General features: G+C 53.5%; 1 protein-coding gene across 2 annotated transcripts in view; it reads right to left on the bottom strand.

Moving 5' to 3' along the window:
* Positions 1 to 26,619, bottom strand: part of PPP2R2C (protein phosphatase 2 regulatory subunit Bgamma) — a 136,731-nt gene that overhangs the window by 41,838 nt on the left and 68,274 nt on the right. For both annotated transcript variants that reach the window (XM_060147660.1, XM_060147661.1), the window contains exons 2-4: positions 10,003 to 10,100; positions 7,658 to 7,823; positions 5,007 to 5,119 (exon numbers count right to left, since the gene is read on the bottom strand). In XM_060147660.1, coding sequence (XP_060003643.1) covers positions 5,007 to 5,119; positions 7,658 to 7,823; positions 10,003 to 10,100 — 377 coding nt within the window. The remainder of the gene's footprint in view (positions 1 to 5,006; positions 5,120 to 7,657; positions 7,824 to 10,002; positions 10,101 to 26,619) is intronic.

A 26,619-nucleotide genomic window follows, 5' to 3' on the forward strand; every position in this document is an offset into this window, starting at 1 on the left:
AGAGCCAGATTTTCCACCAAACATTTGTGTCCCCTTGTCACGGGGAAGTGGCTGCCCAGGCAGGGACTACATTTCCCAGCTGCCCTTGCAGCTGGGTGCGGCCACATGACTGTTCTGACCAATGGGGTGTGAGCACACTGATGCCCAGCACTTGGGGGGCCAAGGCTTAACGGTTAAGAGGCAGCTGTGCCTTCTCTGCCCCCTTCCCTTTCCACAGCCAGAAGGCGAGGATCCAGGCTTTAGGGATGGAGGCACATGGGATGGAAAGAGCCTGTGTCCCTGCAGGAGAGCCGTGTGCCATCCAGGATGCCTATACCGGAGCTTTCCTTGAGTGAGAAATACATTTCTGTGTACTCTGCCCTGGGGCTGTTACAGCCGCTGGTGTTAGCGGAACTCGTACAAACTCCCAGAGACAGTGTCAGATAGCATGGCTTTGCTTCTCTCTGCACCCTCTGCCTAGAATGCTCACCCCAACTCCTCCTGCAAGATCTGGAGTTAACAGCCCTTTGGATGTACAGCCTGCCACACCCCTGCTCACCCCCAGCACGCTGCACACACTGCTATCAGGGCTCTCGGTGTGCACTGCGGGGTGTTTTGGGCACGACTCTCCGTTCCAGTAAACTGTAAGGTCTTCAAAGGTACAGACAGACAGACACGGCCTCACTGATCTCTCCCTGGCCCAGCCCCAGAAAATGAGGGCTGGCATTGCCATCCCCATGTGACCGATGAGAAGACTGGATGCCAAGATGAACTGGGCTTCCTAAGTCACAGAGGCAGGAAATGACAGAGCCAGGACCAGAAGCCAGGTGTGACTGCCCCCGGGGCATCACGGTGCAAAGGTGTAGACCTGAAACCTGACTTTGGCTTCAACCCTGCCCAGCCGCCTACTAGTGTTACCTCCATTGCGGCCTTCACCTCTCTGGGCCTCAGTTTCCTTATCTGTACACTGGGTAATGCTGGCGCCTGCTCAGGGCTTCTGTGAGGATTCCATGAGTTGATGCAGGTCAAGTGCGCCTGGAACATCACTCGGTCCACAGTGCCCTCCTCCCCCTCCTCGGGGGGTGACTAGGGGTGGCTGAGCCAGGGCTTACACAGACACAGTTTCCAGAGTGGGCCTGGATGGGGGTGGGGGGAGGGGGGTGCTGCAGGGGCAGTGGGAATTGTGCCCAAGGCCATCCTCGGAGTGAGGAACAGAGCAGCTTCCGGTGAAGGGGGACGCAGACCTTTGTCAGCTACCTGCAGGGCTCCTGAGCCCCGGGCAGCAAGCACCAGGTAGAAGGGCATGAATCCACTCAGAACTGGCTGGCAGCAGGTGATGGGGGACCCACTGCTTGCACTCACGTGGGAGAGAAGATGATAGGCTGATACACGTGTGTGTGTGTGTGTGTGTGTGTGTGTGTGTGTGTGTGTGTGTGTGTGGTCTCAGGAAGCAGTAGGTGCTCTAAAGAAAAATAAAACAGGTGAGGGGACAGAGTGACAGGGAAGCAGGGGCTGGTGCCCGGCTGGAAGAGTGACCAGGAGGTGACATATGGGGAGGGGCTGAAACAGGCTGACGTGGGACCCTAGAGAGTCTCCTTCTCCCAGGGGACCTCCCCCAAACATACCTACTCTTAGGCTGGGCCTGGGGCTCCCTGGGGCTCCCAAGGCCCTGTAATCCCTCATTATGGCCTTGACCACGTGGTAAGTTGTTGTCTTCTTGTTTGTTTCCCCAATGGACTGGGCAGCACTTAGGGGCGCTGTGTGTCTTCTTGTGTTCATCTCTGTATCTCTGGTACTCAGCCCAGGGCCCAGCACAGACAGGTCTTCAGGTGAATGAGTGAATGGGTGAGTCAATGAACAAATGAGCTATGTCCCTCCCTGGGGGACAGCTGAGATGGGAGGTGACAGCTTTGGTGCTGCAGTCGGGGTGGGCAAGCACTAAGCATTCCTTTTGGTACAAGGCAGCTCTGCAGCCGCCATATGTCCTCATGTACCAGGGCGCCCAGTGTGAGCCTGTGTGGGTGTGTGAGCCTGGGTGTGCATGCATGAGTGTGTCAGTGTGCACATGCATGTGCCCGAGTGTGCATGTGTGTGTATGCACCTGGCTCTGGGTGGTTCTTGTGTTGAGTCTGTGCTTCGGGACTGTCTGCTCGCGTGTCAGTGTTGGTGTGTCTGGGCCCCTCTATGGGGCCTTCCGCATGTCCGCCGGTGTCAGATATTCTACGTCAGCTCCGAATCTTGCCTTCCCTTCCCTCAGGACATGGCCACCACCTGCCCTGGGGATCCCTGGAGTCTCTCTCAAGCCACACCTGCTCCTGGAGAAGGTCAGGGCATCGCTGGCCTAGCAAAGTCTCAGCATCTCAGTCTGCTCCCCCCTCCTTCCGGCAACATTGTTTTCCCCTGGCAGCCTTGGAACTGTTCACCCAGTGCTCCAGCCATGCACCGCCATCCCCAGACCATATTTCAAAGTCAGAAAGCAAAAAGAGGAGAGGAAGAGGGAAGAGAAACCTGCCCTGAAGGTTTGGAGGTTTCGTGAATAAAACTTTCCCCGCACCCACGCTCTTCCAGAAGGTACAGTGTAGTCAAGGTGAAGGACAGGAGGACAGACACATGGACACTAAGGACAGAGCAGTGTGGGATGCAAAAGGCTAGAGGGCACACAGAAGGATAAGGATTCATCTGGCTCGTGTAGGAAAGACTTTCAGAGGTGGAGGCTAATAGGGTTTTAAAGGATGAATAGGAGTTCACCAAATAAACAAGGTAGAGAAAGGCATTCCTGTGTGTCCCTGTGTCACAGAGCTGACCTCCAGTGTGGGGGTGACTCCATTTCTATTTCCTTGGGGGCCTGGGTACACTTTGGGGGTAGGCACTCAATCTCACCTTGCTCAGCTCTGGGATCCCAGAGACCTAGCACAGGGCCTAGCAGAGAGCAGGTTCTCGGTAAATAATAGCTGCCTCTAGCACAAATGGCCCAGATTAGGTAGAGAGCTTCCCAGGTTCGGGAGGCTTGGGTGAACTGGGGAGGAGACAAGGTGAGAGGCTGGATGAGGAAAGACCCAGGCACCCACGTTCTTTCCCCCTTTCTTCTCCTTCAGCCTTAGTTTACAGTTAAGTGCCATTTCGGGATGTGTGTGACATAACAGAGAAAAATCTCAGACGCTGGGTGGGAAATAAACAAGATTCCCATGGGCCACTGGCTCTGCCGCAAATGCCAGGCCAATCAAGAGGTGATAATTGCCTCCTCCCACCAGATGAAACCCTCATAAACTTTCTTGGGGCTTGGAGGTGGGGGGAGCGGGGAGGCACCCTCACTCCCGTTATTCAATGTCAAAGCTAATTGGCTCCCCTGCTTTCTCAGAATTTATTTGTGCAATTTGCCAGTCATTTAGAGGCCAATGTGTTTAAACATTTATTCCTCCTTCTGGGAACAACATTGCCATTTCATATTTATGACAGTCGGCTGGATGCTGAGTGCGGGGCGCTTGCTAAGCTGTTGCAGAGAAAACGAGTCGTTATCTCCTGTTTGCTGGTGAGGAAACTGAGGCACAGAGCAGGGAAACGGCCACAGCCATCTGACCAGCAGTGGTGGGTCTGTGAGCAGTTTGGGAGCCTGGAGGGGCCTTAGCACCACCGCGGCACCAGGCAGCACCACTGCCCGCTCGGAGCAGCAAACACAGCCACGGTAGGAACCCAGGGAGACGGCATTCCGTGTGATGTGAACTCAGACCTTTCAAATCTGCCGAAGAGCGCAGTCACCTCCCGACGCTCATCCTCGTTCAGTCTTGGGACTCAGGCCCCCTCCCTGAGCAGGACCTGTCCCAGGCTTAGACCGGATCTGCCCCCAGACTCTTCATTCACTGTGGCCTCCTGGTGCCTAGAGCAGGGCTGGGCGGCACACAGCAGGTGCTCAGTAAGCGTGGCTGAATGAATAAATCTGGCATCACCTCCAGCAAACACATGGGTGGCTGAAAGCACCCACCCTCTTCCAGGCAGGGTTCTGGAAGCCAGCGGACAAGGCGGCCTCAGTGTGCTTCCTGCGAGAAGCCGCTAACCATGCCCATGGCTGCCCTGGGAGGCAGGAGCTTCACTTCCACTTCACGGAGGAGACTGGATGCTGATGCTGACTGTGGAGCTAGAGTTCCCTGGGTTTGGATCCAGCTCTCAGTTTCCTCATCTGTAAAATGGGGATGACAATCATACCCACTATAGGATGTGGCTGAGGACTGAATGATTTTATAGCCAGAGTGCTTGGGAGACACGTGCTCAAGTGTCTGTTCTTGTTCCAGATGAGGAATCAGCGGCTCGTGGTGGCCAAGAGCCCCGCCCAGGGTCACACCACCAGGACGCGGCGGAGGCAGGATTTGAACCCGGGTCCTGCGACTCCAGAACTCTTTCATATCTCCCGGCCTCCCCGCAAAAACATGAGTCCTTTTGCTTTTCATCGCGTTGGGAGCAAACGCTTGCCTTCACACGGCTCTGCCACTTAACCCTTCCAGGCCGCTCTCATCTCAAGGCAATCTTTGCACTGAGCCTTCATAAAGGCTGCAAGAATCACAAGTTCTGGGTGTCCCTCTGACCCTCGGCAAAGGGCCGGGAACCCACAACGCTCCGCTCACAGGTTCTCCTCCTGGCTCTGCCACTTGCTCAGCTGAGCTGCTCTGGGAGAGCTGCTGCCTCTCTCTGGGCCTCGGTTTCCCTATTTGTATAACAAGGGATTAGAGAACCTGCTCTCCAGCCTCAGGTGCAGCTGAAAAGGGCTTCATGGACACGCATCACCTTGCCTCATCCTCACGGGACTTCCAGAAGAAAGATGATCCTCTCTGCTTTGCTGGGGAGGAAACTGAGGCACAGAGCAGGAACATGATGGCGGCCACCCAGCAACTAAGCAGCCCGGCTTCTTAAAGTTCTGGATCGGAACCTGACCGTGGTTCAGATCGCCATGGCCCTTCCAGTCCTGAAATCCTCGCTGTGTAATAAAGCACAAACTGCTCTTCGCTGGCCGGAACTGTCCGTGTGCCACATCTTACCTGCAGTGACGTCACCGTGGACAGGTCTTTAAGCTTCCCCTCCTCATCTTTCAGGTTATAACCCTCGGGCCTCTTATCACGTTCGGTAATCTTCCATAGTTTGATAGTTTTATCTTTAAAAATAGAACAAAGTGAAACAAGACACATGGTGAACACGAGCATGGAGAATGGAGTACCCACTCGAGTCTGCTAGATAAGGGTGCCTCAACCCACAAGCTCCTTAACCTTATCCTGTTCTTGGACATGAAGTTTCTTTCTAATTTGACTCCTTCTGTCCACTGACGCTACGAACATCTTTGCAAAGGGAACGTTTGTCGTCATGCTCGAGCTCCTCACAATGGATCCCAAAGGTGAAACTGTTGGGTCAAAGGGCATGACCCTTTCAAGGGCAGTTATCAGTCTTTCAACTAATTTCCGCAAAAACTGTACTAACGAAGCTTCCTGTTCTTTACACTTCACTGGCATCCTATTTCCTGAGATGCATCCCGCCCATCCAGAAACTCAGCTCTCCGGAAGCCTCACTTCTCTGGAATCCTGCCAAGAACATCAAAAGAGTAACCTTTACCAGCTGTGATGGTTCATTTTAGATGTCAACCTGGCTAAGCCACACTACTCAGTATTTGGTCAAATGTGTGGATGTCACTCTGAAGGTATTTTCTAAGATGAGATTAACTTTTAAATCCATGGACTAAAGCAGATTATCCTTCACCATGTGGGTGGGCCTCCTCCAATCAGCTGAAGGCTTTAGAGAAAAAAGACCGAGGTCCCCTGAGGAAGAGGGAGCTCTGCCAGCAGATGGCCTTCAGACTCCCAGGCCCTTCGCTGGGTCTCCAGCCCGCCCTGCGGATTTCAGACTTGCCAGCCTCCACAATCAGGCACGCCAATTCCTGAAAATAAACCTCTGCTTATATATCTATATCTAAGTCTACGTCTATATCCACATCTGTCTACGCCCACACACACACATACGCCCATCCTGTTAGTTCTTAGTACAGCACCCAAAACAATCACCTCCATGCTCCTGAGGAGGAAGGGGAGAAACTGCTATCAGTTAAACACTTGACAGGTGCCCATGGACAGGCTACTGGGAAAGGGAGGAGCTGGGATTCAAAACTGGGAAGCTTTGAGGGTGTGGGTGTTAGGAAATTCCTGAAGCTGCCCTTTCCTCCGAAGAGGCGGCAGAGAACAACACTCTGTTAAATGATTAAAAACAAAAAAGCAACACGTGAACGAGGCTCAGACGCCGGCCCTGTTCTAAGCTCCTGACGATGTCATTTCCCTCCAGCTTCCCCAAAACCCTATGAGGCAAGAGCAGCCGTCAGGTTCAGAAGAGGAAGCGGCAGGGCCAGGCTGTTAACTGCATTAGGGGCTCCTGCCCTGGGTGACCTGTTCTGGTGGTGGGGGACCGCTCACTGCCTCTGTTCCAGCGCCTGGGAAGGGCCCCTCTGCCTGAGACGGGGTTTGCTGAACATGACTCCGTGCCAGGCACCCCTCAGGGGACACAGACAATCAGAATGGCAGGAGCTCCATAGGGCAAGCCCTGGAGGGTCAGCAGGGGTGGGAAGGCCCACGGGAGGGACACCTCGCTCTGCTGAGCGGTCAGGGAAGGCTCAGTGGGAGCTGACACCCAGCGGAGGCCTAAGGGGTGAGGCGGGGTGTTGGCCAGGTGGGGGCAGGGAGAGCCGGCCTTCGGACACAAAGATGGGGTGGTGGCTTGAGTCTGACCGGTTTCAGGGATGCCGTGAAGACCGCCCTAAGGAGTCTGACTCCCTTGGGTAGGCAGGTGGCATCATCTTATAAGACTCATCCACCCTGGAGCAGTACTGGCTGGCCTCGGGGTGCTGGGTGGGCAACACCTCCCTCCACCCTTGTTGCAACTCCAGAGGGAGCACAGGTGAGGAAACTGAGGCTCAGAGAAGCAAGGCCACTCCCCAAGGTCCCCAGGCTGGGACAGAAGCCAGGACCCTCCTAGCTCCCACCCCAGGCGTCTTTTATGATGGGGCTGAGAGGTGAAGGAGGATGAGCAGGTGGACATGAAGGTGGGAAGCGGGGCCTCTGGCTCCAGGCCCACTGCCGGCAGAGGCCAGATGGCCCCAGGAACCGCAGCCTCTGAGTGGACCGCAGCAAAGCAGGGGTCTGGCCGGGAGCCTCCTTGGGGGCCTCCCTGGGGATGCGTACCATCTCCCAGAGGCAGATGGCCAGCAACCAGGCAACCAGGGCTCCTCCTGTACCATCCACTGAGGACCCCAGATCACCCGGTGACACCCTCCACTCTGGGGTGGTCTGGGATTCTGGGGGTTGTGGATAAAGAGGCAAGTCTGAATTGAGTGTTGACTGTTTTCCCTGACCTGGCCTCCTTTGTCCGTCCCCAAATTAAAGTATTCACGGACATGCTCAAGGAGCTGCTAGTTACAGCAGAGGGAATAAGCCCCCGTCCGACCACCAGGAGAGGGTGAACGAGTGTATTCACTGCATGGAATTTACCCGCTGCTCAAAATACTATTTTTCAGGAGTTCTAAAGACCTAGGAAAAAGCTCACCATGTAAGTGAGGTGAAACATGGCATCTGATGACACATTGCTACAGTACGTGTGCATAAGAGCACGCATGCCTACACACACGTGCACACGCGTGCGCGCACACACGCCTCACCGTTGGTGGACAGCAGGGAGTGGGCGGCATTCTGCTGAGGGAGCCACTTGATCTTGTTGATCTTCTCCTCTATCTCCAGACTCTTGAGATAGTCGAACTCCGGCTCGTGGCTCTGGAAAGTGCTGTAGACGTCATACTCGCCCTGGCTGTGCGGCGCATTTTTACTCTGCAAGGAAACCAGACCCTGAGCTCCAGGATGGTGAGGCGGGGCGGAAGCCGGCACTGGGACAGGGACGGGACTGGTCCAACCCACGCAGGGCCTGGAACAGCCATGGCGACCGGGCATCCGAGCAAGGGTCCAAGGAAACTCTCTGCTTTTTAAATGGCCGGTACCTTGCTGTGCAGCCAGGGCCGAGCTCCATCACCTCCTCCGTCCAGTAAGCGAGAACAAGGGCACCCACGCCAGCGCGTGTTTACTGAGCACCTACTGTACACAGGACACTGAGCTGAGTGCTGCTCACGCCTCCTCTCATTCTATCCTCGACGCCCCTCTGTGATGGGCACCATGACTCCGCCCACTTTACAGATGAGCGAGCGGAGCCTCAGAGGTGAGTCGACCCCCGCGCCCCCCCCCAAAGCCACCTGTCCACAAAGTGCTGTCACTCACTCCACTGAGGTCCGTCTGGCACCAAGGCCAAGGCTCTGATCTGCTCCCACATCCTTGTGTCCAACTTGGGTCTGACTCGAGGAATGAACGCATTTTGGAGCAGATTTAACATTGGGGCCAGACGCCCTGCAATGTCAGACAGACATCGGGATAGACTGGGATAGGGTGTCCTCCCCCCAGCTTTCCTGAGCGGGTCCCCTTCTGGTTTAGTCAGCCAAGCTCATTACAGTAAGGACCTCCTGGTGGAGCCCCCAAAATAGTGAGGTGGTGAGTCCATCGCAGGTACCAGGGACCACTTCCTGGTAGACAATTCAAGTTTCTATGACAACATGAAACTACAACTAAAACTGCCTGGGAGCAAAACAAAGGTAGTCAACCAAGCACAATTTCAAGTTTTCTGTTGGTTTTTCAAAAGTATCTATTCATATATTTCTTTTCCTGCTGTGTTTTTGGAAAGCTTTAAAGTTCTTCAATATTTTTGCCTCTAATTCACTTCATCTCCTGTAAGCACTGGCTATGGAGAAGGTCAGTGTTAAGAGAAGGTCAGAATTAAGAAAAAAATTAAAGGAGAAATATTCAAAACTGAGAAACTTGCGCATCTACCAATTTAATTTCTTTCTGCAATTTGGCAAAAAGAAGGCTTGGCTTTGCAATCCCCAGCAGGATCCTCTGGTCCTGCTCATGATCAAAGTGCTCCTGCTCACAGTACTGGGCTCATTAGATAAGCAGTTTCTCAGCTACCTGCTTTCTGGCTCTGTGTTCTTGGTAAGTTATTGCAACCCTCTGAGCTCTGATCTCCTCATCTGTAAAATGAGGATGACGATAGCACCTAATGGTACCACGAGGGCTGTCACGAGGGAGGGTTATGGGAGTGAACACAGGTGAAGTCAGAGCTCAGGGAACGTCAGCTGTGGGGAGGATGCTACTGCAGCTCCTCTCCCCGCTTCATCCTCCCTCCTGCCCCCTCTTCTCCTTCTGCTCCTCGTTCTGCTTCCCCTATCCTCCTTCCCCCCTTCCTCTCCTCCCCCGACCTTGGTGTCACCTTAGATCCTGTCTTCAGCATCTAATCCCAGCCCTGAAAGGCAGGGTGGTGTGTGAGTGACAGACCACACCCAGTCCTGGTTTCCATCCCTGGTCTTTGCTCACTAGCTGGGTGACTGTGCAGGCGTCCTCATCTAAGAAACGGGGTGTGAGTCCCCACCCTCAGAGGTGGGCAGTGAAGAGTAACTGGGAAAAGCACGTGGAGAACGAAGTGAGGAGTCTGCATGTAGTAGGTGCTCAACAAATGGGGCCTTTTAAGCACCAGGTTCTTCCAGTGGTTCAGAAACACTGCCTCGGGTAGGCTGTTCCAGACAGCAGACCTCACTGGGGCAAGGCCCGGGGCTGAGCAAAAGCGCCAACCCCAGACAGAGGGCCACCCACAGCTGCAGAAGGGTCCGTCCTCCCCTCCACCCGGCTCTGGCCGCACAGCACCAGCTCTCCAAGGCAGAGGGCAGTTTAATCAGGAGTCTGTTTCTCCAGGGTCTAGGACACAGTGACCAATCAGCAAACTTCCACTCAGCAGAGGGGGATCAGAATATGGCGCTGTGAGTCGACCCGGTGGACTCCCTTCCCTGGGCCTGCCCGGTCCCATCCCTGCGTGCCGCGGTGCCCTTTCCCGGGCTGGATGCCCAGAGGCCCCCTGCGGGTTAAAGCCCGGGCTGAGCCGTAGTCCCCCTCCCACCAGGCCCCGCCGCACCTCCGGTTCCCGCTGGAAGATGACGACCCGGCCACCCTTATCGCCGGTGGCCAGCAGCTCCCCCGTGTGGTTGAACTCGACGGTAGAGATGATATCGGCTGTGGTGGAACAGAGACAGGAGGATGTGGCTCATTAGGACCCAGTGCTGTGCAGGTGGCCAGAGCTGCGCGCCCAGCCCCAGGGCCCCCAGCGGATAGCAGGGGCCCGGCCCCCTCCCCGCTGGCCGTGGGACAGAGACCCGTTCACGGGTGTCTTTCCTTCCTTCCTGCTCCCCTTCCTCCTGAAGCAGTCTGGGGTTTCCTCGTGTGCTGACCAGGTGACTGGGATGCAAATCTGACACTCACTAGGCCAACTCTGGGGGCCACAGAGACCAACTGTACCCCTCCCTGCCTCCACTGAGCTCCCCCGTAACCTTCACATTCCTGGCCTGGACCCTGTAGGCACCAAACGCTTCAGCACAATGGATCTACTTTCAAACAAACCACACATCTGACTACTCCTCCCGGCAGCCCCAGGCAGGTTCTCATACTGTGTCCTCCTTCCAGCCGCCAGGATGATGGTTCACCCCTCCCCCACCCCGACTCATGGGGTATTTCTGCTCAGACCCCCTCCTCTGCATCCTTCCCTGCCTCAAATGAAGGCAGTTCCATCCTCCCGCTGGCTCGGGCTCGAGCCTTTGGGTCACCGTGACTCTCCCCTCTCTCTCTCTCACCCTCCACATCCAGTCCTATTGTCTCAACCTTCAAGATACATCCAGATTCCATCACTTCTCCCGCCTCTCGCTTGGACGACTGCGACCGTCTCCCATCCGATCCCCTCCATTTCTCCCGGCCCAGACACAAGCTGGCCTCCACAGAGCAGCCATAGGGAGCTTTCTCGGACCCCTCCAGAGGCTCCCCACCGACAGAGGAAAAGCGAAGGTCTTCAGAGTATCGAAAGCCTTGAGTGACCTGTGGCCCCCCGAGGGAGGCCACGTCAGGAGCCCAAAACTTCACCCTGCCCCGCACTCGCCCCTGGCACTTGGCATTGCCTCCCACCCTGGGCCGGGTACCGTGCCCTGTGATGGGCTTTGGCCTGCGGGACGCCAGCAGACAAGCCGCCGTCCTGCGCTTCTGCCGCGGCCCCGGAGGAGGACCTGCCCAGGCCCGCAGCAAAGCCGCCCAGCTGAGCTGCCTGGTCACCCAGTCCAGCCAAGCCTAGATCGGCGGGGTTGGCAGATGCGTGACAAAAAATATTAGTGCTGAATGCCCCGTGTTTTAACTCAATGAACGGTAACGGATCCCCACCCCAATTCCTACGACTCTCAGCCCTGCTCTCCCACTCGGACTCAGGCTCCTCACTGATTCTCAGAATACCAGCTACCTTCTGTCTCAAGAACTGCTCTCTCAGCCTCCAGTGGTTTTCCCAGTCCTATTTGCTATTCCATACATGCCTTTTCCTTCTCCAATCACACGCCTTCAGAGGCAGCTCCTGACCCGCGCTGGCCTCTGAGCCACAGGTAAATGCCAACTCTGACGGCGAAAGGAAAGAGGTCAGAGGGAAGGTGGTTCAGGAGCAGGATAACGGGCTGGATGTACTCACTGAGCAGGATAAGAGCACGTTTCATTAAACTTGAAAATAAAGGGAATAAAAAACGAGGAGAGCCGCTCTTTGGGATCACGGAGCTGCTCTCTGAGTGTGGAATTGGCCCGGCTGCCTGACACTTGTCCCTGCGTGGGCAGCCTGCCTGGCCCAGGGACACAGGAGGGGCACAGCCGGAGGCACAGCCCAGCAGTGCCGGGTTCCTGCCCGTGGCTCTGGTTCTTGCTGTTTCATGTCAGCACGCCCTTAGGGGGGAAGAGCAGGATATAAAACTGTATGTAAAATGTCTTTAATTATAATAGACCAGTGATCACAGCCATGTTGAACAGCAAACAAACTGGGCAGAGGGAAAACAAGCTGGAAGAGACTTTTCGACCACGTTAAACAGAGATTGCTTTAGGGCGGTTGAAAGAAAACATTTTTTTCCTTCTCTTTCTATGTTTCCATGTTTTCTAGATCTTCTGTAATGAATGTATATTTCTTAATAGCTTACTGGTATAAGGTTACTGAGGTATAACTGATATACACAAAAATGCACATTTTTAATGTATGCAATTTAATGAGTTTGGACATATGCATAATATATATTATAAAATATATATATTATTAAAAATATATATTATTTTTATGATGGAAAAATAACAATGCTATTAAATTAAAACGCCCATGTAACCACTGGTATCCAGAGCAAATGTGGTCCATACATGCTGGGCAGCTATCACAGAAACAGACAATAACACCTGCAGGCAATTTACAATTTATATGTCAGTTTTATATCCATCGCCTCCTTTGAACCTCATGCCAGCCCCTGAGGGAGATATGACTATCATTTCTATTGGCAACTGAGGAGATGGATGGAGGCCCGTCCACAGTGACAACCCCCTGAGCTGTTCATGGACCAATCTGAAGTCCTGGGTCGGAGTCCTGGCTTCAACGCCTGGGCTCTGTGACCTTGGGTGGGCTACCTCCCTGCTCCGAGACTCAGTGCTGTCATCTGTAGCATGGCTATAGTACGGTCTTCCCGTGATTAGAAACTCAAGAGAGATGTTGGAGGTGAGAGGGTTTGGGAGGGTTGAAGGACCGTAACACCAAGGAATGATGAATGACCAAAATTTAGCAGACAGAAAGTCAAAGTTTTTTCTCATCTTTGCTTCTGGCCTCCACAGGAGTGGCAGCTGCCAGTTCAGAAACGTGCCAGATAAATCTGAGATTCAACCTCCCTGTACAGGTTTGGGAGTCCTGACCACCAGCCCCTCCAGCCCCCTTCTGCAAACATCTGCAGAGCACCTAGAGACCTCAGGCCAGGGCACTGCTTCCTCCGTCCCAGGAAGGGGCTGGTGGGTATTTAACATCCATTCATTGCTACAGGAAGTGTCTTCTAGAGCTTGCCTTAGGAAAAGTTACCTCCCCTGAGAGCTGGAAGTTGTCATCAGTAAAATCATGCAATTGGAAAGTCCATGCTCTCATTTTGGAATGTTTGACACATCTCCAGCCTCAATACCACCTCCCCCAGGAAGCCTTCCTGGAGAGCCCTCCTGCCCCCCAGGACAGTAGTCTCTCCTACAACTGTGATCTCATGCCCACTACGTGCCCCTCATTAGATGTCAGGCCCTGCAGGGGAGACAGCAATTGGAAGAAGAGGCAACACTGGGTGAGCTTCTTATTTTCACGGCTTTCAGCCTGAGGACAGGTCCCAGTCTGTGCCACGTGGCTACTGAAACTCAGATAGAAAGTCATACTTTTAGGCTCTATAAACCAGAAGACAGAATCTGGGGAAATCCTAGTAGCTGTAAAATGAGGTATTTAACCCTGGAAATGGGGTCTAAAGAGCAGTCCCCAAATGCAACACATAAACTCTGCCCCAATCTTTAGCTGGCTGCAAACTGCACACGTACACACGATAGACCCCAGGCAGAGCTGCTAAGGCTAAAAGACATGAACCAGGATTTGTGCTGGGACAGAGTTCGAAGTTGAGTTCAACCAAGTCAACTGCTTACAAATGCAAAACAAAACAAAACCACTCTTTGGAGGGACGTACTAAACATCTAGAGTCTCTACGGTATTGTCATTCTCAACACCCAGGATATTCTCCAAAATTATACGAAGATATACAAAGAAATAGGAAAATATCGCTCATACTGAATAAAAAGACAATCAAGGAAAGAGACCCTGAAGTTCCCGGGATCCTGGGATTAGCAAATGCAGATTTTTATATTATAACTATGTCCAAGGATATAAAGGAAAATTTGCTTTCACTGCATGAAAAGAAAGGAAATTTCACCAGAGAAATAGAAACTATTTTAAAAATAGCTAAATGGACAATCTATAACTGAAAAATACCACATATGAAAATCACTGAATTGCTTAATAGGAAATTTGAGGTGACAGAAGAAAGAGTTAGTAAACGTGAAGATATATCGATAGAAATTATGCAACTTGAAGAACAGAGAGAAAATAAATTTAAAAAGATAAAGCACAGAGCCTCGGGGATCTGCCGGAAAACATCCAATGTCTATGTGTACTTGGAGTTCCAGAAGGAGAGGAGAGAATAGAGTAGAAGAAAGACTTGAAATCATGACTGAAAAATGCCCCAATATGGTAAGAGACTTTAATTTACAAATTTAGGAAGCTCAGCTAACTCCAAGTAGGAAAAATACCAAGAAATCACACCTAACCATCAAACTGCTGAAAGCCAAAACAAAAATGAAAATTTGTAAGCAGGTAGAACAAAAACCACATATTCTATTCAGAGGCTCCAAGACTCAGATAACTGCTGATTTCTCATCAGAAATAACAGAGTTCCGAAGGCTTTTAAAGTGATGGAGGGAAATTTAAAAACCTGTAAACCCAGACTTCTGTATCCAGTGGAATTATACTTCAAGGATAAAGGGCAAATAAAGACATTTTGGTGAAAGCTCTCCACGGACCAGTGATTGAATCTCAGGACAAGCCCATTGCCCTACCATCACTCTCTCTTTACAGATAAGGAGCTTGGTCAAGAGGTGAGGCACTGGCCCAAAGTCCCATTCAGGGCAGGGCTTTTGCAGTGTATTCCCCTGGCAGGTCCCGGTCCCTGCACCACAGGGCCGAGTTGCCAAACAGCTGATGCCTCAGGCTCAGGGTCACAACTCAGCCACTGGGAGAGGTCCGCCAGGCCCACGTATGAGGGTGCTCCAAGTCTCCCTGTTGTGGGTGATGACAATCCCACGAAAACCCAAGGTGCCCTTCTACTTGTGAGGTCCCCTTTTCTTTCCGCTGCAGCTCTGGGAGTCCCCCAAATGGCAAGGCAGAGTTGGAAGGGGCAGCTTGGACCCCTGGACAAAGAGGCAGCAGTCAGCCCCCTGGGACTGGGTACGGCGCAGCCCTAACAGTGCAAGCCCAGAGCCAACTGGTTTGGGAGCCAGAAAGCCACACTGTGGCCCAGCATGGGCTCAGGAAGAAGTCAGGGGTGGTGTCCCAAGTGACCAGCCCAGTGACAGGTGCACCGCGAGAGCCAGAGCCAGAGATGGGCAAAGACCATGCTGTGGGTTGAACTGGGTCCCCCAAACATATGTGGATTTCCTAAGCCCTGGTACCTGTCGCTGTGACCTTATTTGGAAATAGGGTCTTTGCAGATGATCAAGTTAAGATGTGGTCATACTGGATTCTATGGGCCCTAAATCAACGACTGGTGTCTGAGAAGAAGGCCATGTAAAGACATGGGCGCACAGACACATGGGGGGAAGGCCATGTAAAGACACAGGGGCGCACAGACACACGGGGGGAAGGCCATGTGACAACGCAGGCAGAGACTGCAGTGACGCATCTACAAGCTGAGGAACATCAAGGATCGCTGACTGCCAACAGAAGCTGGAAGAGGCCTTGACAGATCCTTCCCTGCAGCGTTCAGAGCAAGCACGACCCTGCCGGGTACCTTGACTTCAGACTTGTGGCCTCCAGAACTTCGGGGGAAGAAACCTCTGTCGTTTTAAGCCACTGAGTAGTTTGTCACAGCTTCCCCAGCCAACATACGGAGAGAACAGAGCAGAAACGCGAGGCTGTGCGGGCAACGCTCTGCAGACCCAGGCGGCACCCTGGGCTGCGGCTCCTCCTGGGGTCACGTGGGGAGGATCAGCCCCTGGATCTCACAGGTGCCCCTTGTGTCTTTTTCATCAAGAGGAAGGTATTCCAGTCCCAGCCTCGGTACATACTAGCTGTGTGATCTCATCCAAATCACGCTCTCTCCGAGCCCTAACTGTCTCACCCATAAAATAGGAACTGTCATCCCTACCTGGTCACAGTGCTCCTAGGGTTTATGTAAAATTCAAAGGATTCCGTGGACTGGAAATCTCCCTGGAAATTGTGGCAGAGGCCTGCAAATTCGAGGAGGAGATTAAGCTGCTCATCAGGGAGACGCCCCCCCGCTCATCTCACCATTCATCACTGTAAGTGCTGTCGCCACCATTAATGATCCATCAGCATCACAGCTCACGGCAGAGTGAGGGCCCTCGGAAAGCCCAGCTTCATCCTTCTGATGGGATCGCTGCGTTTAATTAGTATTGTCAGAGGCATCAGGGCTGATGAGGAGGGAGGTGGGAGAGGAAACAGGTTCTGTCTGCTGCTGAATGAAAGAGCTTGGTGCGAGGAAGGAGGCTCCGTGTGCCCAGCGTCCGCCTGGGACGGGACTCTGTGAGCAAGCATCTTACCCAGCATCTTCTCTGGGTTTGGAGAGAAGGGGCCAGGCTGGACCCTGGGGATAAGGAGCCTGTTCTCAAGGGCTGCTCTGGGTCCAGGGAGATGCACACGAGGTGAAGAGGTGGCCTGGGGAAGTGACCACTTCAGGATGGGGAGAGGTGAGATCCAAGAGGGCCTCCTGGAAACAGTAAAACAGGAGTGGGGTCTTGCAGAACAAGGAAAGGTGGCAGACTTAACATTGATGCCCCATCAGCGGCTTCCTGTATCCACATCTTATACAATGTGATTCTGGGACTCTTCCCGTCCAGCGACAGAGACTGTTCGCCCATCCTTGACTCTGCACTGGCTTGTGACTTGCTTTGGCCAACAGAATGCAGAGGAAGTTAGAGGGTGCCGGTCCAAGCCTGGGCCTCAAGAGGCCTTCAGTTTGTGCTCTCTCTGGGACCCCTGCTCTGCCACGGAAACAACCCCAAGCAAGCCTGCCAGATGACGACGAGAGGCCATGTGGACAAGCCAGTGCAGCTGAGGCCATGCTAGGCCAGGCCACAGCCAGTCCACCCCCGAACATGGCAGCAAGCCCAGCAGAGATACCTCCTGACCCATAGCTACCGTACACGTCAGAATGAGCACTGCCAATACACGAGGAGACGCCCAGTAGACTTAAAGACTAAGGGGAAGGAGTGCACGCTTGTTGTTTGAAGCCACTGAGCCCTGGGGTCTGCTACGCAGCAGTAGCTGACTGAGACAGAAGGGCTGCTGGGTAGAGCGTGGCCATTCCACCCAGCTCTGCTTTGTAGATCACCCTTTTTTGGAGGCAGGGAAGTCATTTCAAAGGAAAGACTTTCCTGATCAGAAAAAGCTCTTGACTATAGCCTAGTTTTTCAGTAGGACTCACACCCACACCCCACCCCATCCCTACCCAACCAAGGTGCCTTGTATACGCTGTGCTCTGACGGCAGCACTGCCCCTTCACGGCTCACCCTGGCAACCCTAATCACTCTTCTGGTCTCAGCTTGTGTTGCTGAAGCCACCCGAGTGCTCTTTCCATTGTACAGGTGAAGAAACTGAGGCACAGAGAGGATTAATAAGTTACCCAAAGCTGCCCAGCTGGTGTGTGCAGGGCTGGGATTTACCCCTTGACCTTGACCCCCAGGCTGGTGCTTCTCAAGACATTTAAAGGAATCAGAGATGGCTGGGGGGCTTCCCTGGTGGCGCAGTGGTTAAGAATCCACCTGCCAACGCCGGGGACGCGGGTTCGGGCCCTGGTCTGGGAAGATCCCACATGCCACGGAGCACCTAAGCCCGTGCGCCACAACTACTGAGCCTGCGCTCCAGAGCCCGTGGGCCACAACTCCTGAAGCCTGTGCATCTAGAGCCCGTGCTCTGCAACGAGAAGCCACCGCAATGGGAAGCCCGCGCGCCGCAACGAGGAGTAGACCCCCACGCGCAGCAACGAAGACTCAATGCAGCCAAAAATAAATATAAATAAAATAAATTAGAAAAAAAAAAGAGAGATGGCTGGGGATTGGTGAAGACATTTCCTGGGAGAAAACAGATGCTGAGGGAGGGTTTCCACTTACACCTTTTGAGGGGAATGGGGGAGGGTGCCACCTTCCCTCCCCAAGCCTAGTGAGACCCTCGCAGAGCTCCAAAGTATGTTTCCTGAAGGTAGGAGACCCCAGCCTGAGACTCGGAGAGCAAAAGGGGTCTAGGGTCTGGACTCTGACTCTGCCCGGGATGTGGAAAGACGAATGGCTTTTATCCACGTGCTTCCCGGGGACAGGAGAGAGCAGGCTGGCTTATGTCATCTTAGTCCTGCCCGCTGGCTCCCCTGCGGGCAAAGAGAAAGCGGCAGAGGGAGGCCACTGTGCCCAGGGGCTGAGGAAAACCACTGGACGTACAGCTCTGACTGCCCAGGTCAAGGGCTCTGCAAGAGGTAACTTGGAAGGAAATTTCCAGACCACCCAATGCAGGACCCGTGAGAGAAACGGGCAGCTATATCCACTGGCCAGGCCCTCCCAGAGCAGGAGAGCCACCAGCAGGCTCACGGCCAGTGGTGAGCGAGAGGCTGCAGGACCCCGTCCCCTTCCCCACTGTCGGCCTCCAGCACAAACAGGCCCTGTTGTGGAGGTGCAGAAGGAGAAAGGCCACGTCTGGTTCGGAGTCTGGACCGTTAGCTGGGACCAGACATTCAGCACTGGATGGGGGCCACTTAGCTCTCCGAGGGTGATGGGAAAGGCGTGGACCTGCCTGAGTCCCCAATCCCCAAGCAGGTCTGGTGAGAAGTTCCCTCCTGCAGCCTGAACTTGGTGGAGGGTGAGGGCAGCTCCCGGGCCGGGGTCAGAGGCGGGGTGGGGACAGCTGGGATGCCGTGGCTGGGCCAAAGCAAGTCCCCCTGGACAGTGCCTGGGTCACCTGGATGGAGGTAGATGTGAAGGCGCTGGTGGGAGGTTTGGGAGGGTTCGTGTGGGGCACGTAGCACCCTCCACCTCCCACCCATGCACCCCGGAGGCCCAAGACCCCGGCTCTGCCCGTGAGGGGCCGGAGCTCTCATGTTAAGGCAGGAAGGGGGTGTCGAGCCCCAGCTGCCCACAGGTGGGAGATGGAACTGGCCACGCTGCCCCCTGGAATCACACAGGAGCCATGGTCCCAGCTCACTGATGGGACATCCACCCTGCACCCGAGCTCTAGTCCCTGTTCCACCTCTTTCTGACTGGTGACTCGGGGCAGGTCACCTCCTCTTTTTCTGAGGACGAGAGGCAATGGGAACACAGACCAAGAACCTGAGGGCCAAGCACTGTGCTGGGAACTTGCCCACGGTGCCTCATCTCATCTTCTCCATGTCCCATAGGGCCAAACGGGTGAGTCCTGGATCCAACGGCACCCCGTCAAGCTAGCTTTTTAAAAGGAAAGTGCACCCAAACAGGAGACCCAGTGGATGACAAGTTAGGTAAACATTAAACTGGGCCTAGTACTGATTAATCTTAAAGGCTGAGAAAAACACTTCCGTTATCCTGGCACCTGCTCCAAGAGCTCCAGGTGAAATGGAACGTTGGAACCTTGAGTTATGGTTCCCATAATATATATATGTAGATATGTGTATATATATATAAAATATAGTCAGTCAGCCAGAGCTGAGGATGTTTGGGAATATTTGGCTCAGATAATGACCTTTGGGGGGAGGGGTAGCAGCGGGAAGCCTGGGCACGGAACAGCCAGAGGGTCTGCGGCTGGTTGAAGTTAGGTCCTTAAAGTGTAGTTATTCCATGGTTATGGCACTGCCTGGTAAGGGGAAGATCTGTGTTCAGATCTCACTCTTCCTGGCTGCAGGACCTTGGACAAGGCATTTCACCTCTCTGAACTGATTTGATCGTCTGTGAAACAGAGATGGTCATACGCACCCTCCAAGGCTGCTGGAAGGTTTACCCACATATCACCTAGCATGTGGCAGGCACTCAGTAAATCTGTTCACTGTCCATTTATTATTCAAAAGAATATTAATGGGGAGCTGTGGTTTAAGTTATAGTTTAAAGGGAAAATGTTGGCTAGGGTGTGATGTTTTTAATGTGAACTTTGGATAAAAGACTCAAAAAAAAAAGAAAAGTACAGAGTTTCTGTGTGAGATGATGAAAAAGTTTTGGAAATGGGATAGTGGTGACGGTTGCACAGCACTGTGACTCTAATGCCACTGAATGGTACACCTAAAAATAAAGTGGTAAATTTTATCTTATGTATATTTTATACATTTTATCTTATGTATATTTTATCACAATAAGAAGTTTAATTTAAAAAATTAATTGAGGACCTACTGTATCCCAAGCACTGTTGCAAATGCTGGGAACTCAGCAGTGTACACACCCCACAAGAAGCTCACTCTCTAGTGGAGAAAACAGACAATAAGCAAATTTCTGGGAAGGAGATAAGAGCTAAGATAAAAGCTAAAGTATGATAAGGGATGGGAGGGTTGGAGGTGCTGTTTTAGCTGGGGAGGTCAGGGGAGACTTCCTGGAAGAGGAGCATTTGAGCAGAGACCTGCAGGAAGCAAGAGAGGAAGCCGCACAGATATCTGGGGGGACAGCACATGCAAAAGCCCTGAGGTAGGAGAGAGATTGGTCTGTTGCAGTTCAGCAAGGAGGGCAGAGTGTGTTGGTGACAGGGGCAGGACATGAGCTCAGAGAGGTGGGCTGCGCCAGGTCCCTGAACCTTGCAAAGAAAGACTTAGGATTTTATTTAAGTGAAAGAGGAACCACATAGCATTTTGAGCTGGGAAGTCATGATCCAACTTGGGTTTAATGACACTCCTATCCTCATGTGTATCCCTCACTAACATAGATGGGCTCTTCCCTTCTGTGCCCTGTCCAGGGCCTGGCACATGGGCAACTGCTGGAAAGGGTTTGTTAAGTAAATACCAGAGAAGCAGATGCTCACCAGGCATGTGGGGGATGGCAGGAGCCTCTGTGTCATCCCTGCCACTCACTTGCCTAACGCAGTTCCTCTCTCTGGGCCTCACTCTGGTTCCTCGTCTATTAAGAAAGGCGTTGGCAACATGATGGTTTTATTGTCGTTGCTTTTACTTTACCATTTAAAAAACTGAGATGCAATTCAGGTAACATAAAACTCACCATTTCAAAATGTATACTTAAGGGGTTTTGAGTATATTCAGTGTGTTATGCACCCATCATCACTATCTATTCCAGAACATTCCCGGCACCCCAAACAGGAACCCCATACCTTTTAGCAGCAGTCATTCCCCATTCCCTCCTCCCCCCAGCCTCTGGCAAACGCTCGTCTGCTTTCTGTCTTTAAGGACATTTCACATAAATGGAACCATACAGTGTGTGGCCTTTTGTGTCTGGCTTCTTTCACTCGGCATCACGTTTCCAAGGTCTACCCATGCGGCAGTGTGAACCAGGACTTCAGTCCTTTTCATGGCTGAATAATATTCCATTGTGATCATGATGGTTTTGAAGGCAGGCCCCAGAAGAGGGCTTGAAGGGGGTTGGGCACCTAAGAATGGCCCTGTGTCCCCAGAACCCTGACCCATGGTTGCTCCCAGCTCTGCAGGCTGAGGGGCTGCTGCAGGAGCCAGAGTAAGGGTGGGACAGCGCTGCCCCTCCAGTGGGTGCTCCAGGAGGGTCAGGGTGCGAGGGAGGCCACGGACCGTGGCTGCCAGCTCCTCCCCGCCAGCCCAGATGGGCCCCTGCTAAGTAGCTGTTGGCCTGACTGGCGCAGGGGCAGATGGGCCTGGCAGGGGTGCAGGGCAGCTGTGGGTTGGCCTGTGGTCAGCAAGACCCGGTCAGCCTGCTGGGTTTGACGCTAGGCCAGGTTGGATTGTGCTCACAGCAGGGATGACTCCCCAAATCAGACTGAAGCATGGCTCTCCAGGCCCCTCAAAGCAGCCAGGTGGCCTGAGGCCAGCAGCTGGCCTCGGGACAGGGTCAAGGTGAAAGGGACAGAGAGAAGACCACCTGCTCCTAGCCTGTTTGCTTTCAGCACAAGCTCCTGAAGGCCCCACAGCACAATTGCCTGGGCTTCTCTCCTAAAGATGAAGATTCCCAGGGCCCTGCTCAGACCCACGGACCAGAATTGCTGGCACCTGGAATCTGCATTTTGATGGGCTCTTCAGTGATGCACTGAGGTTTGAGAGCCACTGGTAAAGTGCTAAGAGGTTTGGGAGTGAGAGCACTCACTTTAGTGGGGCTGCCTGATCCTCAGCAAGTTACAGACATTCTCTGAGCCTCAGTTTTCTGATCTCTAAAATGGGTATAATACCGTCATCTCAGGGTTGATCGGGAGGATTTAATGAGGCAACAAGAAGCTGCTTAAAAATCACTAGCTGCAATTAGTAGTATATTATTATTACACATGCAAACCAAATCAGAGAACTGTCTGGATTTTAAAAGAAAGTGGGGCGGGGAAGAATTAATAAATGAGAGAGAGAGGTTTAAGATATGGAGAATTTGCTGTTGGGGGGAACCTGGCTCTGAATCCCACCCAGTTTTGGCTGTCATTTCGTCCTTCAGTTTTCCGGTTTGTGCAGTGGTGATGGTAAGAGCCGCCCATGCTGGAGGGCTCTGCAAACTGTAATATGCTGTCCCGTGCCAGGGCGGGGAACGCAATGTGAGGAGGGGGATGGAGGCCTGATGCTGATCTAGACTGATGGCTTGAGTCTGGGCCGGGCCAGCTGGCTGGGGCTGGCTTCTGCCCTCCCAGTGCCTGGCTCCCGAGGGCCCCATCCTTTCTGTATCAGTTCCTCAGGCCCCAGCCGGCAGGCGGGCAAGAGGGGCCAAATGCCACTGTGACAAGAACACCCTTCAGGCTCCGTCACATCAGTGTGTCCATCTGTCCCCTCGCCAGGCCCGTGTCTGCGCCAGGTAGACGGACGGCGCTCAGGCGCTGAGCTGGGTGCTGAGGTCATGCTTGGCAGAGCCGGCTGGGTCCTCTGTCTGCCTCTCCTGCCTCTGCCCTGGCCGGGGCCATCGTCACTTCTCTCCTGGACATCTGCAGCCGCCTCCCCTTTGGGTTTCCTGTCTTTATCCTGGCCTAGGCCACCCGGTGACCAGAGGGACATTGCTGAAACTGAAAACTCATCGTACCCCAACCCTCCCTAGAGCCCTATGTGGCTCCCCGTGGCCCTCGCCAGCCCTCTGTCTCTCCACTCCCAACACGACCCTCACCCTTTAGGCACCCCAGCGGGGCCATTTATTTATTCGAGAAGTATTTACTGAGCCCTAATGCTAGGCGGCGGGAACTGACAGGCGGCCTAATGGGCACCTTGCAGCCCCTCCCACGCCCACCAGTCTGTCCCGTGTCCTGGGGGAGACAACCAGCCTGCTCTTCCTACTCCTTCCTATTTAAAAAAAAAATTTTTTGTTTTAATTGAAGTAGAGTTGATTGACAATGTCGTGTTAGTTTCAGGTGTACAACAAAGTGATTCAGTTATACATACATAAAAAATTACATATATATTTTATATTGAGTATATATAATGTGTATATATCTCTGTGCTACACAGTAGGACCTTGCTGTTTACCTATTTTATATATAGTAGTGTGTACCTGTTAATCCCACACTCCTCATTTATCCCCCTCCACTTCCCCTTTGGTAACCATAAGTTTGTTTTCTATGTCTGTGAGTCTCTTTCTTGTTTTATAAGTAAGTCACTTGTATCATTTTTTAGATTCCACATGTAAGTGATATCATATGATATTTGTCTTTCTCTGTCCGATTTACTTCTCTTAGTATGATCATCTCTAGGTCCATCCATGTTGCTGCACACCTCCCCTGTCCTCTTGAAAGACCCCGTGTCCCAGCCTCTGGGTGACAGTCTGGTAGAGGGTGACAGTCCATCCTGTTAAGGTGTGGCTGAGGCACCCCCCTGAGAGGGGCTGAAACAGCCTGGGATGGGCTTGACAGGCAGATGGGCAGGGGCGCTCCAGCTCTGCACTGGCTGCAGACCATTGTTAGCTCAACCTCTGGAGGCTTGGTTTCCTCACCTGTAAAATGGGCACAAGGGTGCATCTGAAATTAGATGCTGTGGGTGGAGGCTCAGCATGGAACTTGGCACACAGCAGGCCCACTTGTTTTGGTGCTGTCATCTCCAAGGGACCCACTTTGCTGGTGGGAGCTCCTTAGGCCACCAGGCTCGCTGCCTAGCTCCCTGGCAGAAAGAGTCCCAGCTTTCCTGCGGCTCCCTTCTCCAGCCTTAGGCTGTTAGCACAGCCGCTCCACTTGGATCACCGGGCAGCGGACAAGGAGTGGCTTTGGAAGTGTTCCCATCCTGGTTACACATTGACCGCCTGGTGGGAGCTGGGTCCTGGGGAGGTCACATTCACTGGGCACCAGCTAGGACCCTCACCCACCATGTGCATTAGCCCGCGGCAGACCGAGGAGTTTGTGGCATTCTGCCATTTCCACGTGGGGAAACCGAGGCTCTGAGGGTTGAACTTGTCCTCCTGCTGGGAACAGGTGGCTTCTCTGCACCAGGTGGACCCCAGGGCCTGTGCTCCTAACACGGTAAAGTGGGTCAGGCTGGCCCCAGGTGCCTTCACCACGTGCACCTCCGCGGGATGTGATGGTGCCATGGTCTCCCAGGCCACGTCTCGTGCCTGGTGCCCTGCACCCAACACCCCTTCCCACCCAGGGATGCCCGCACCCATTATAAAGATGAGCAAACTGAGGCGCCCGCAGGCAGGACTGGCGGGGCCGGGCAGGTCTGGAGCCCTCCTCTGCCCCGTCTGCTGTGGGTTCTGGGGCTCCCTTCCTGGGTTTTTCCTGGAGACATAAACTCCCAGCACGTTATTCAGCAACTGCTGAGTGGATGACTCCTGTCGGCCAGCGTGGTAACCGCCCTTCCATGTGGCTTCACGCTCCATCTCAAGCACCTCACACCCAGGACCTCAGTTACAGGTTGTGACCCCACTTCCAGATGGCGAAACTAAGGCTCCGGTGTGCTGGTGCACACGGACCACTGGCTCTGCGGGGGCGGGGAGGGGGTGTGGAGGAGAAAACTTGGAGTCGTGGCTGACTCTGTGGGCTTCAAGCCACCCATGGTTTAACAACCGGCTCACGAAATTCCTAAAACTTGAACAACCAGCTCACGTAGTTCCTGAGCTGAGATGGCCCTGACACACCCTGGGTGAAGTGAGGTCCCAAGTCCACACTGGCAGAGACAACCTGATTCAGGGCTAAGTCCCAGCCTTCGGCGTCTGAGCGAGACTCTTCCGGCAGCCCCACTCCTGGCACCCCGAGGGCAGCCTGCCCCTGGAAACCCCATGTCTCCGTCAGCAGGACCCTCCCCACCCCTTGCAAGCCCCCACCTGGCCTGGCATCACGGATGCCAGGACCAGACGCCCCCGTACACCACCCACTGCTCCCCCCTAGCTGCGAACAACCATCACCCCCATGGGAAATGCCGGGGCCCAGCTTCAGAAAACAGAAGTTTACTGCCTGGGAAAAAAATCCGGGTGATGTTGTCAGTGCTGTGCGAGTCTGAGGCTGTGGGCGCAGAGGGAGGGAACTGGGCCTCAGTGACAGCCGGGTGCCCCGTGGGTCTCCTCCACCGACCTCGCTGGCTTGGGCAGGAGGAGGAGGGGGAAGGTATATGGGAGCCAGAGGAGGCGGGCCTGCAGCATGGTGGGCACAGCAGCATCCATTCCAGCCGCCCCTCCCCTCAATCTGCCCCTCTCGGAGGGAAACCTGTTCCTGCAGCTTCGCGGAGCCCCTTTCCACCCCCGTCTACTCTGTGCCGGCCACTGGCCAGGAGGAGGTGCCTGCAGGCCCTAGACCCTCCCCTCCTCCTTCACCCTCCCCTCTCCCCTCCTAGAAGCATATTAAGCATCTCTGTCTCAACAGCAGGTACGGGGCGACCTGGAGGTGGGGTTCAGCCCTACACCTGGTGATCCTTGTGTCCCTAGGAAAGCTGCAGCCTCCGCATCCCTGCTGCCAGCCCAGGCCATAGGATTCTGCCTCTACTTCTTCATCTGGACAGTAGCTCCCAACTGAGGTCTTGGGCTGGTGGGGACCTGGCCCTCCAGCCAGAGCTGACTGATGTCCACCCACTCATCCATTCATTCGCCCAACATTCACCAGATGTCCGCTCTGCATCAGGTCCCCCCAGGGCTGAGTCACAGTGATGGATATCCAGACAGTCTGTCTTCATGGAGTCTGCGGCTTACAGGGAGATGGACAAGGAAACTGATAAACTCTTTCCAGCCGCCCAGGTGCTGGGGTGGAGGTCTGTACAGGGAATGCGTAGAACCCAAAATAGAGGGCAGGACTGCCTAGTGGTTAAGACCAGGACGCTGCAGCCAGACACTCCAGGTTCAAACCTCACTTCCACCTCTCAGTTACCTAGGAAAGCTACTCATCCCCTCTGAACCTCAGTTTCCCTCTCCTGTAAAATGGGTTCGATACTCATTAAATAATACTGCTTCAGAGGGTTGTAAGGATTGAATGAGTGAATATGTGTTCGTATTAGAACAGGACATAGACTCGCAAAACAATTTTACAAAAAAGGAACAAAGTTGGAGGACCTAGCCAACCTGATTCAAAGATTTACTATAAAGCTATAGGAATCACGCCAGTGTGGTACAGGAAAAGGATAGACACATAGGTCAATTGAACAGAGAATCCAGAAATAGACCCTCCAATCCATGGTCAATTGGTTTTTGTTAAAAGCACCCAAGCAATGAGGAAAGGATGGTCTTTTCAATAAATAGATAAAATGGGGAAGAAAATTAACATCTGCCCTTACCTTACACCATATATAAAATTATGTGGAAAAGGCTCAAAATATAATTGTTGAAATGAGACCTAAGTATAAAAGCTAAAGCTAAATAACTTCTAGAAGAAAATATCAAA

This window comes from Lagenorhynchus albirostris, chromosome 4 (genome assembly GCF_949774975.1).
Source record: "Lagenorhynchus albirostris chromosome 4, mLagAlb1.1, whole genome shotgun sequence".
Lineage (NCBI taxonomy): Eukaryota > Metazoa > Chordata > Mammalia > Artiodactyla > Delphinidae > Lagenorhynchus > Lagenorhynchus albirostris.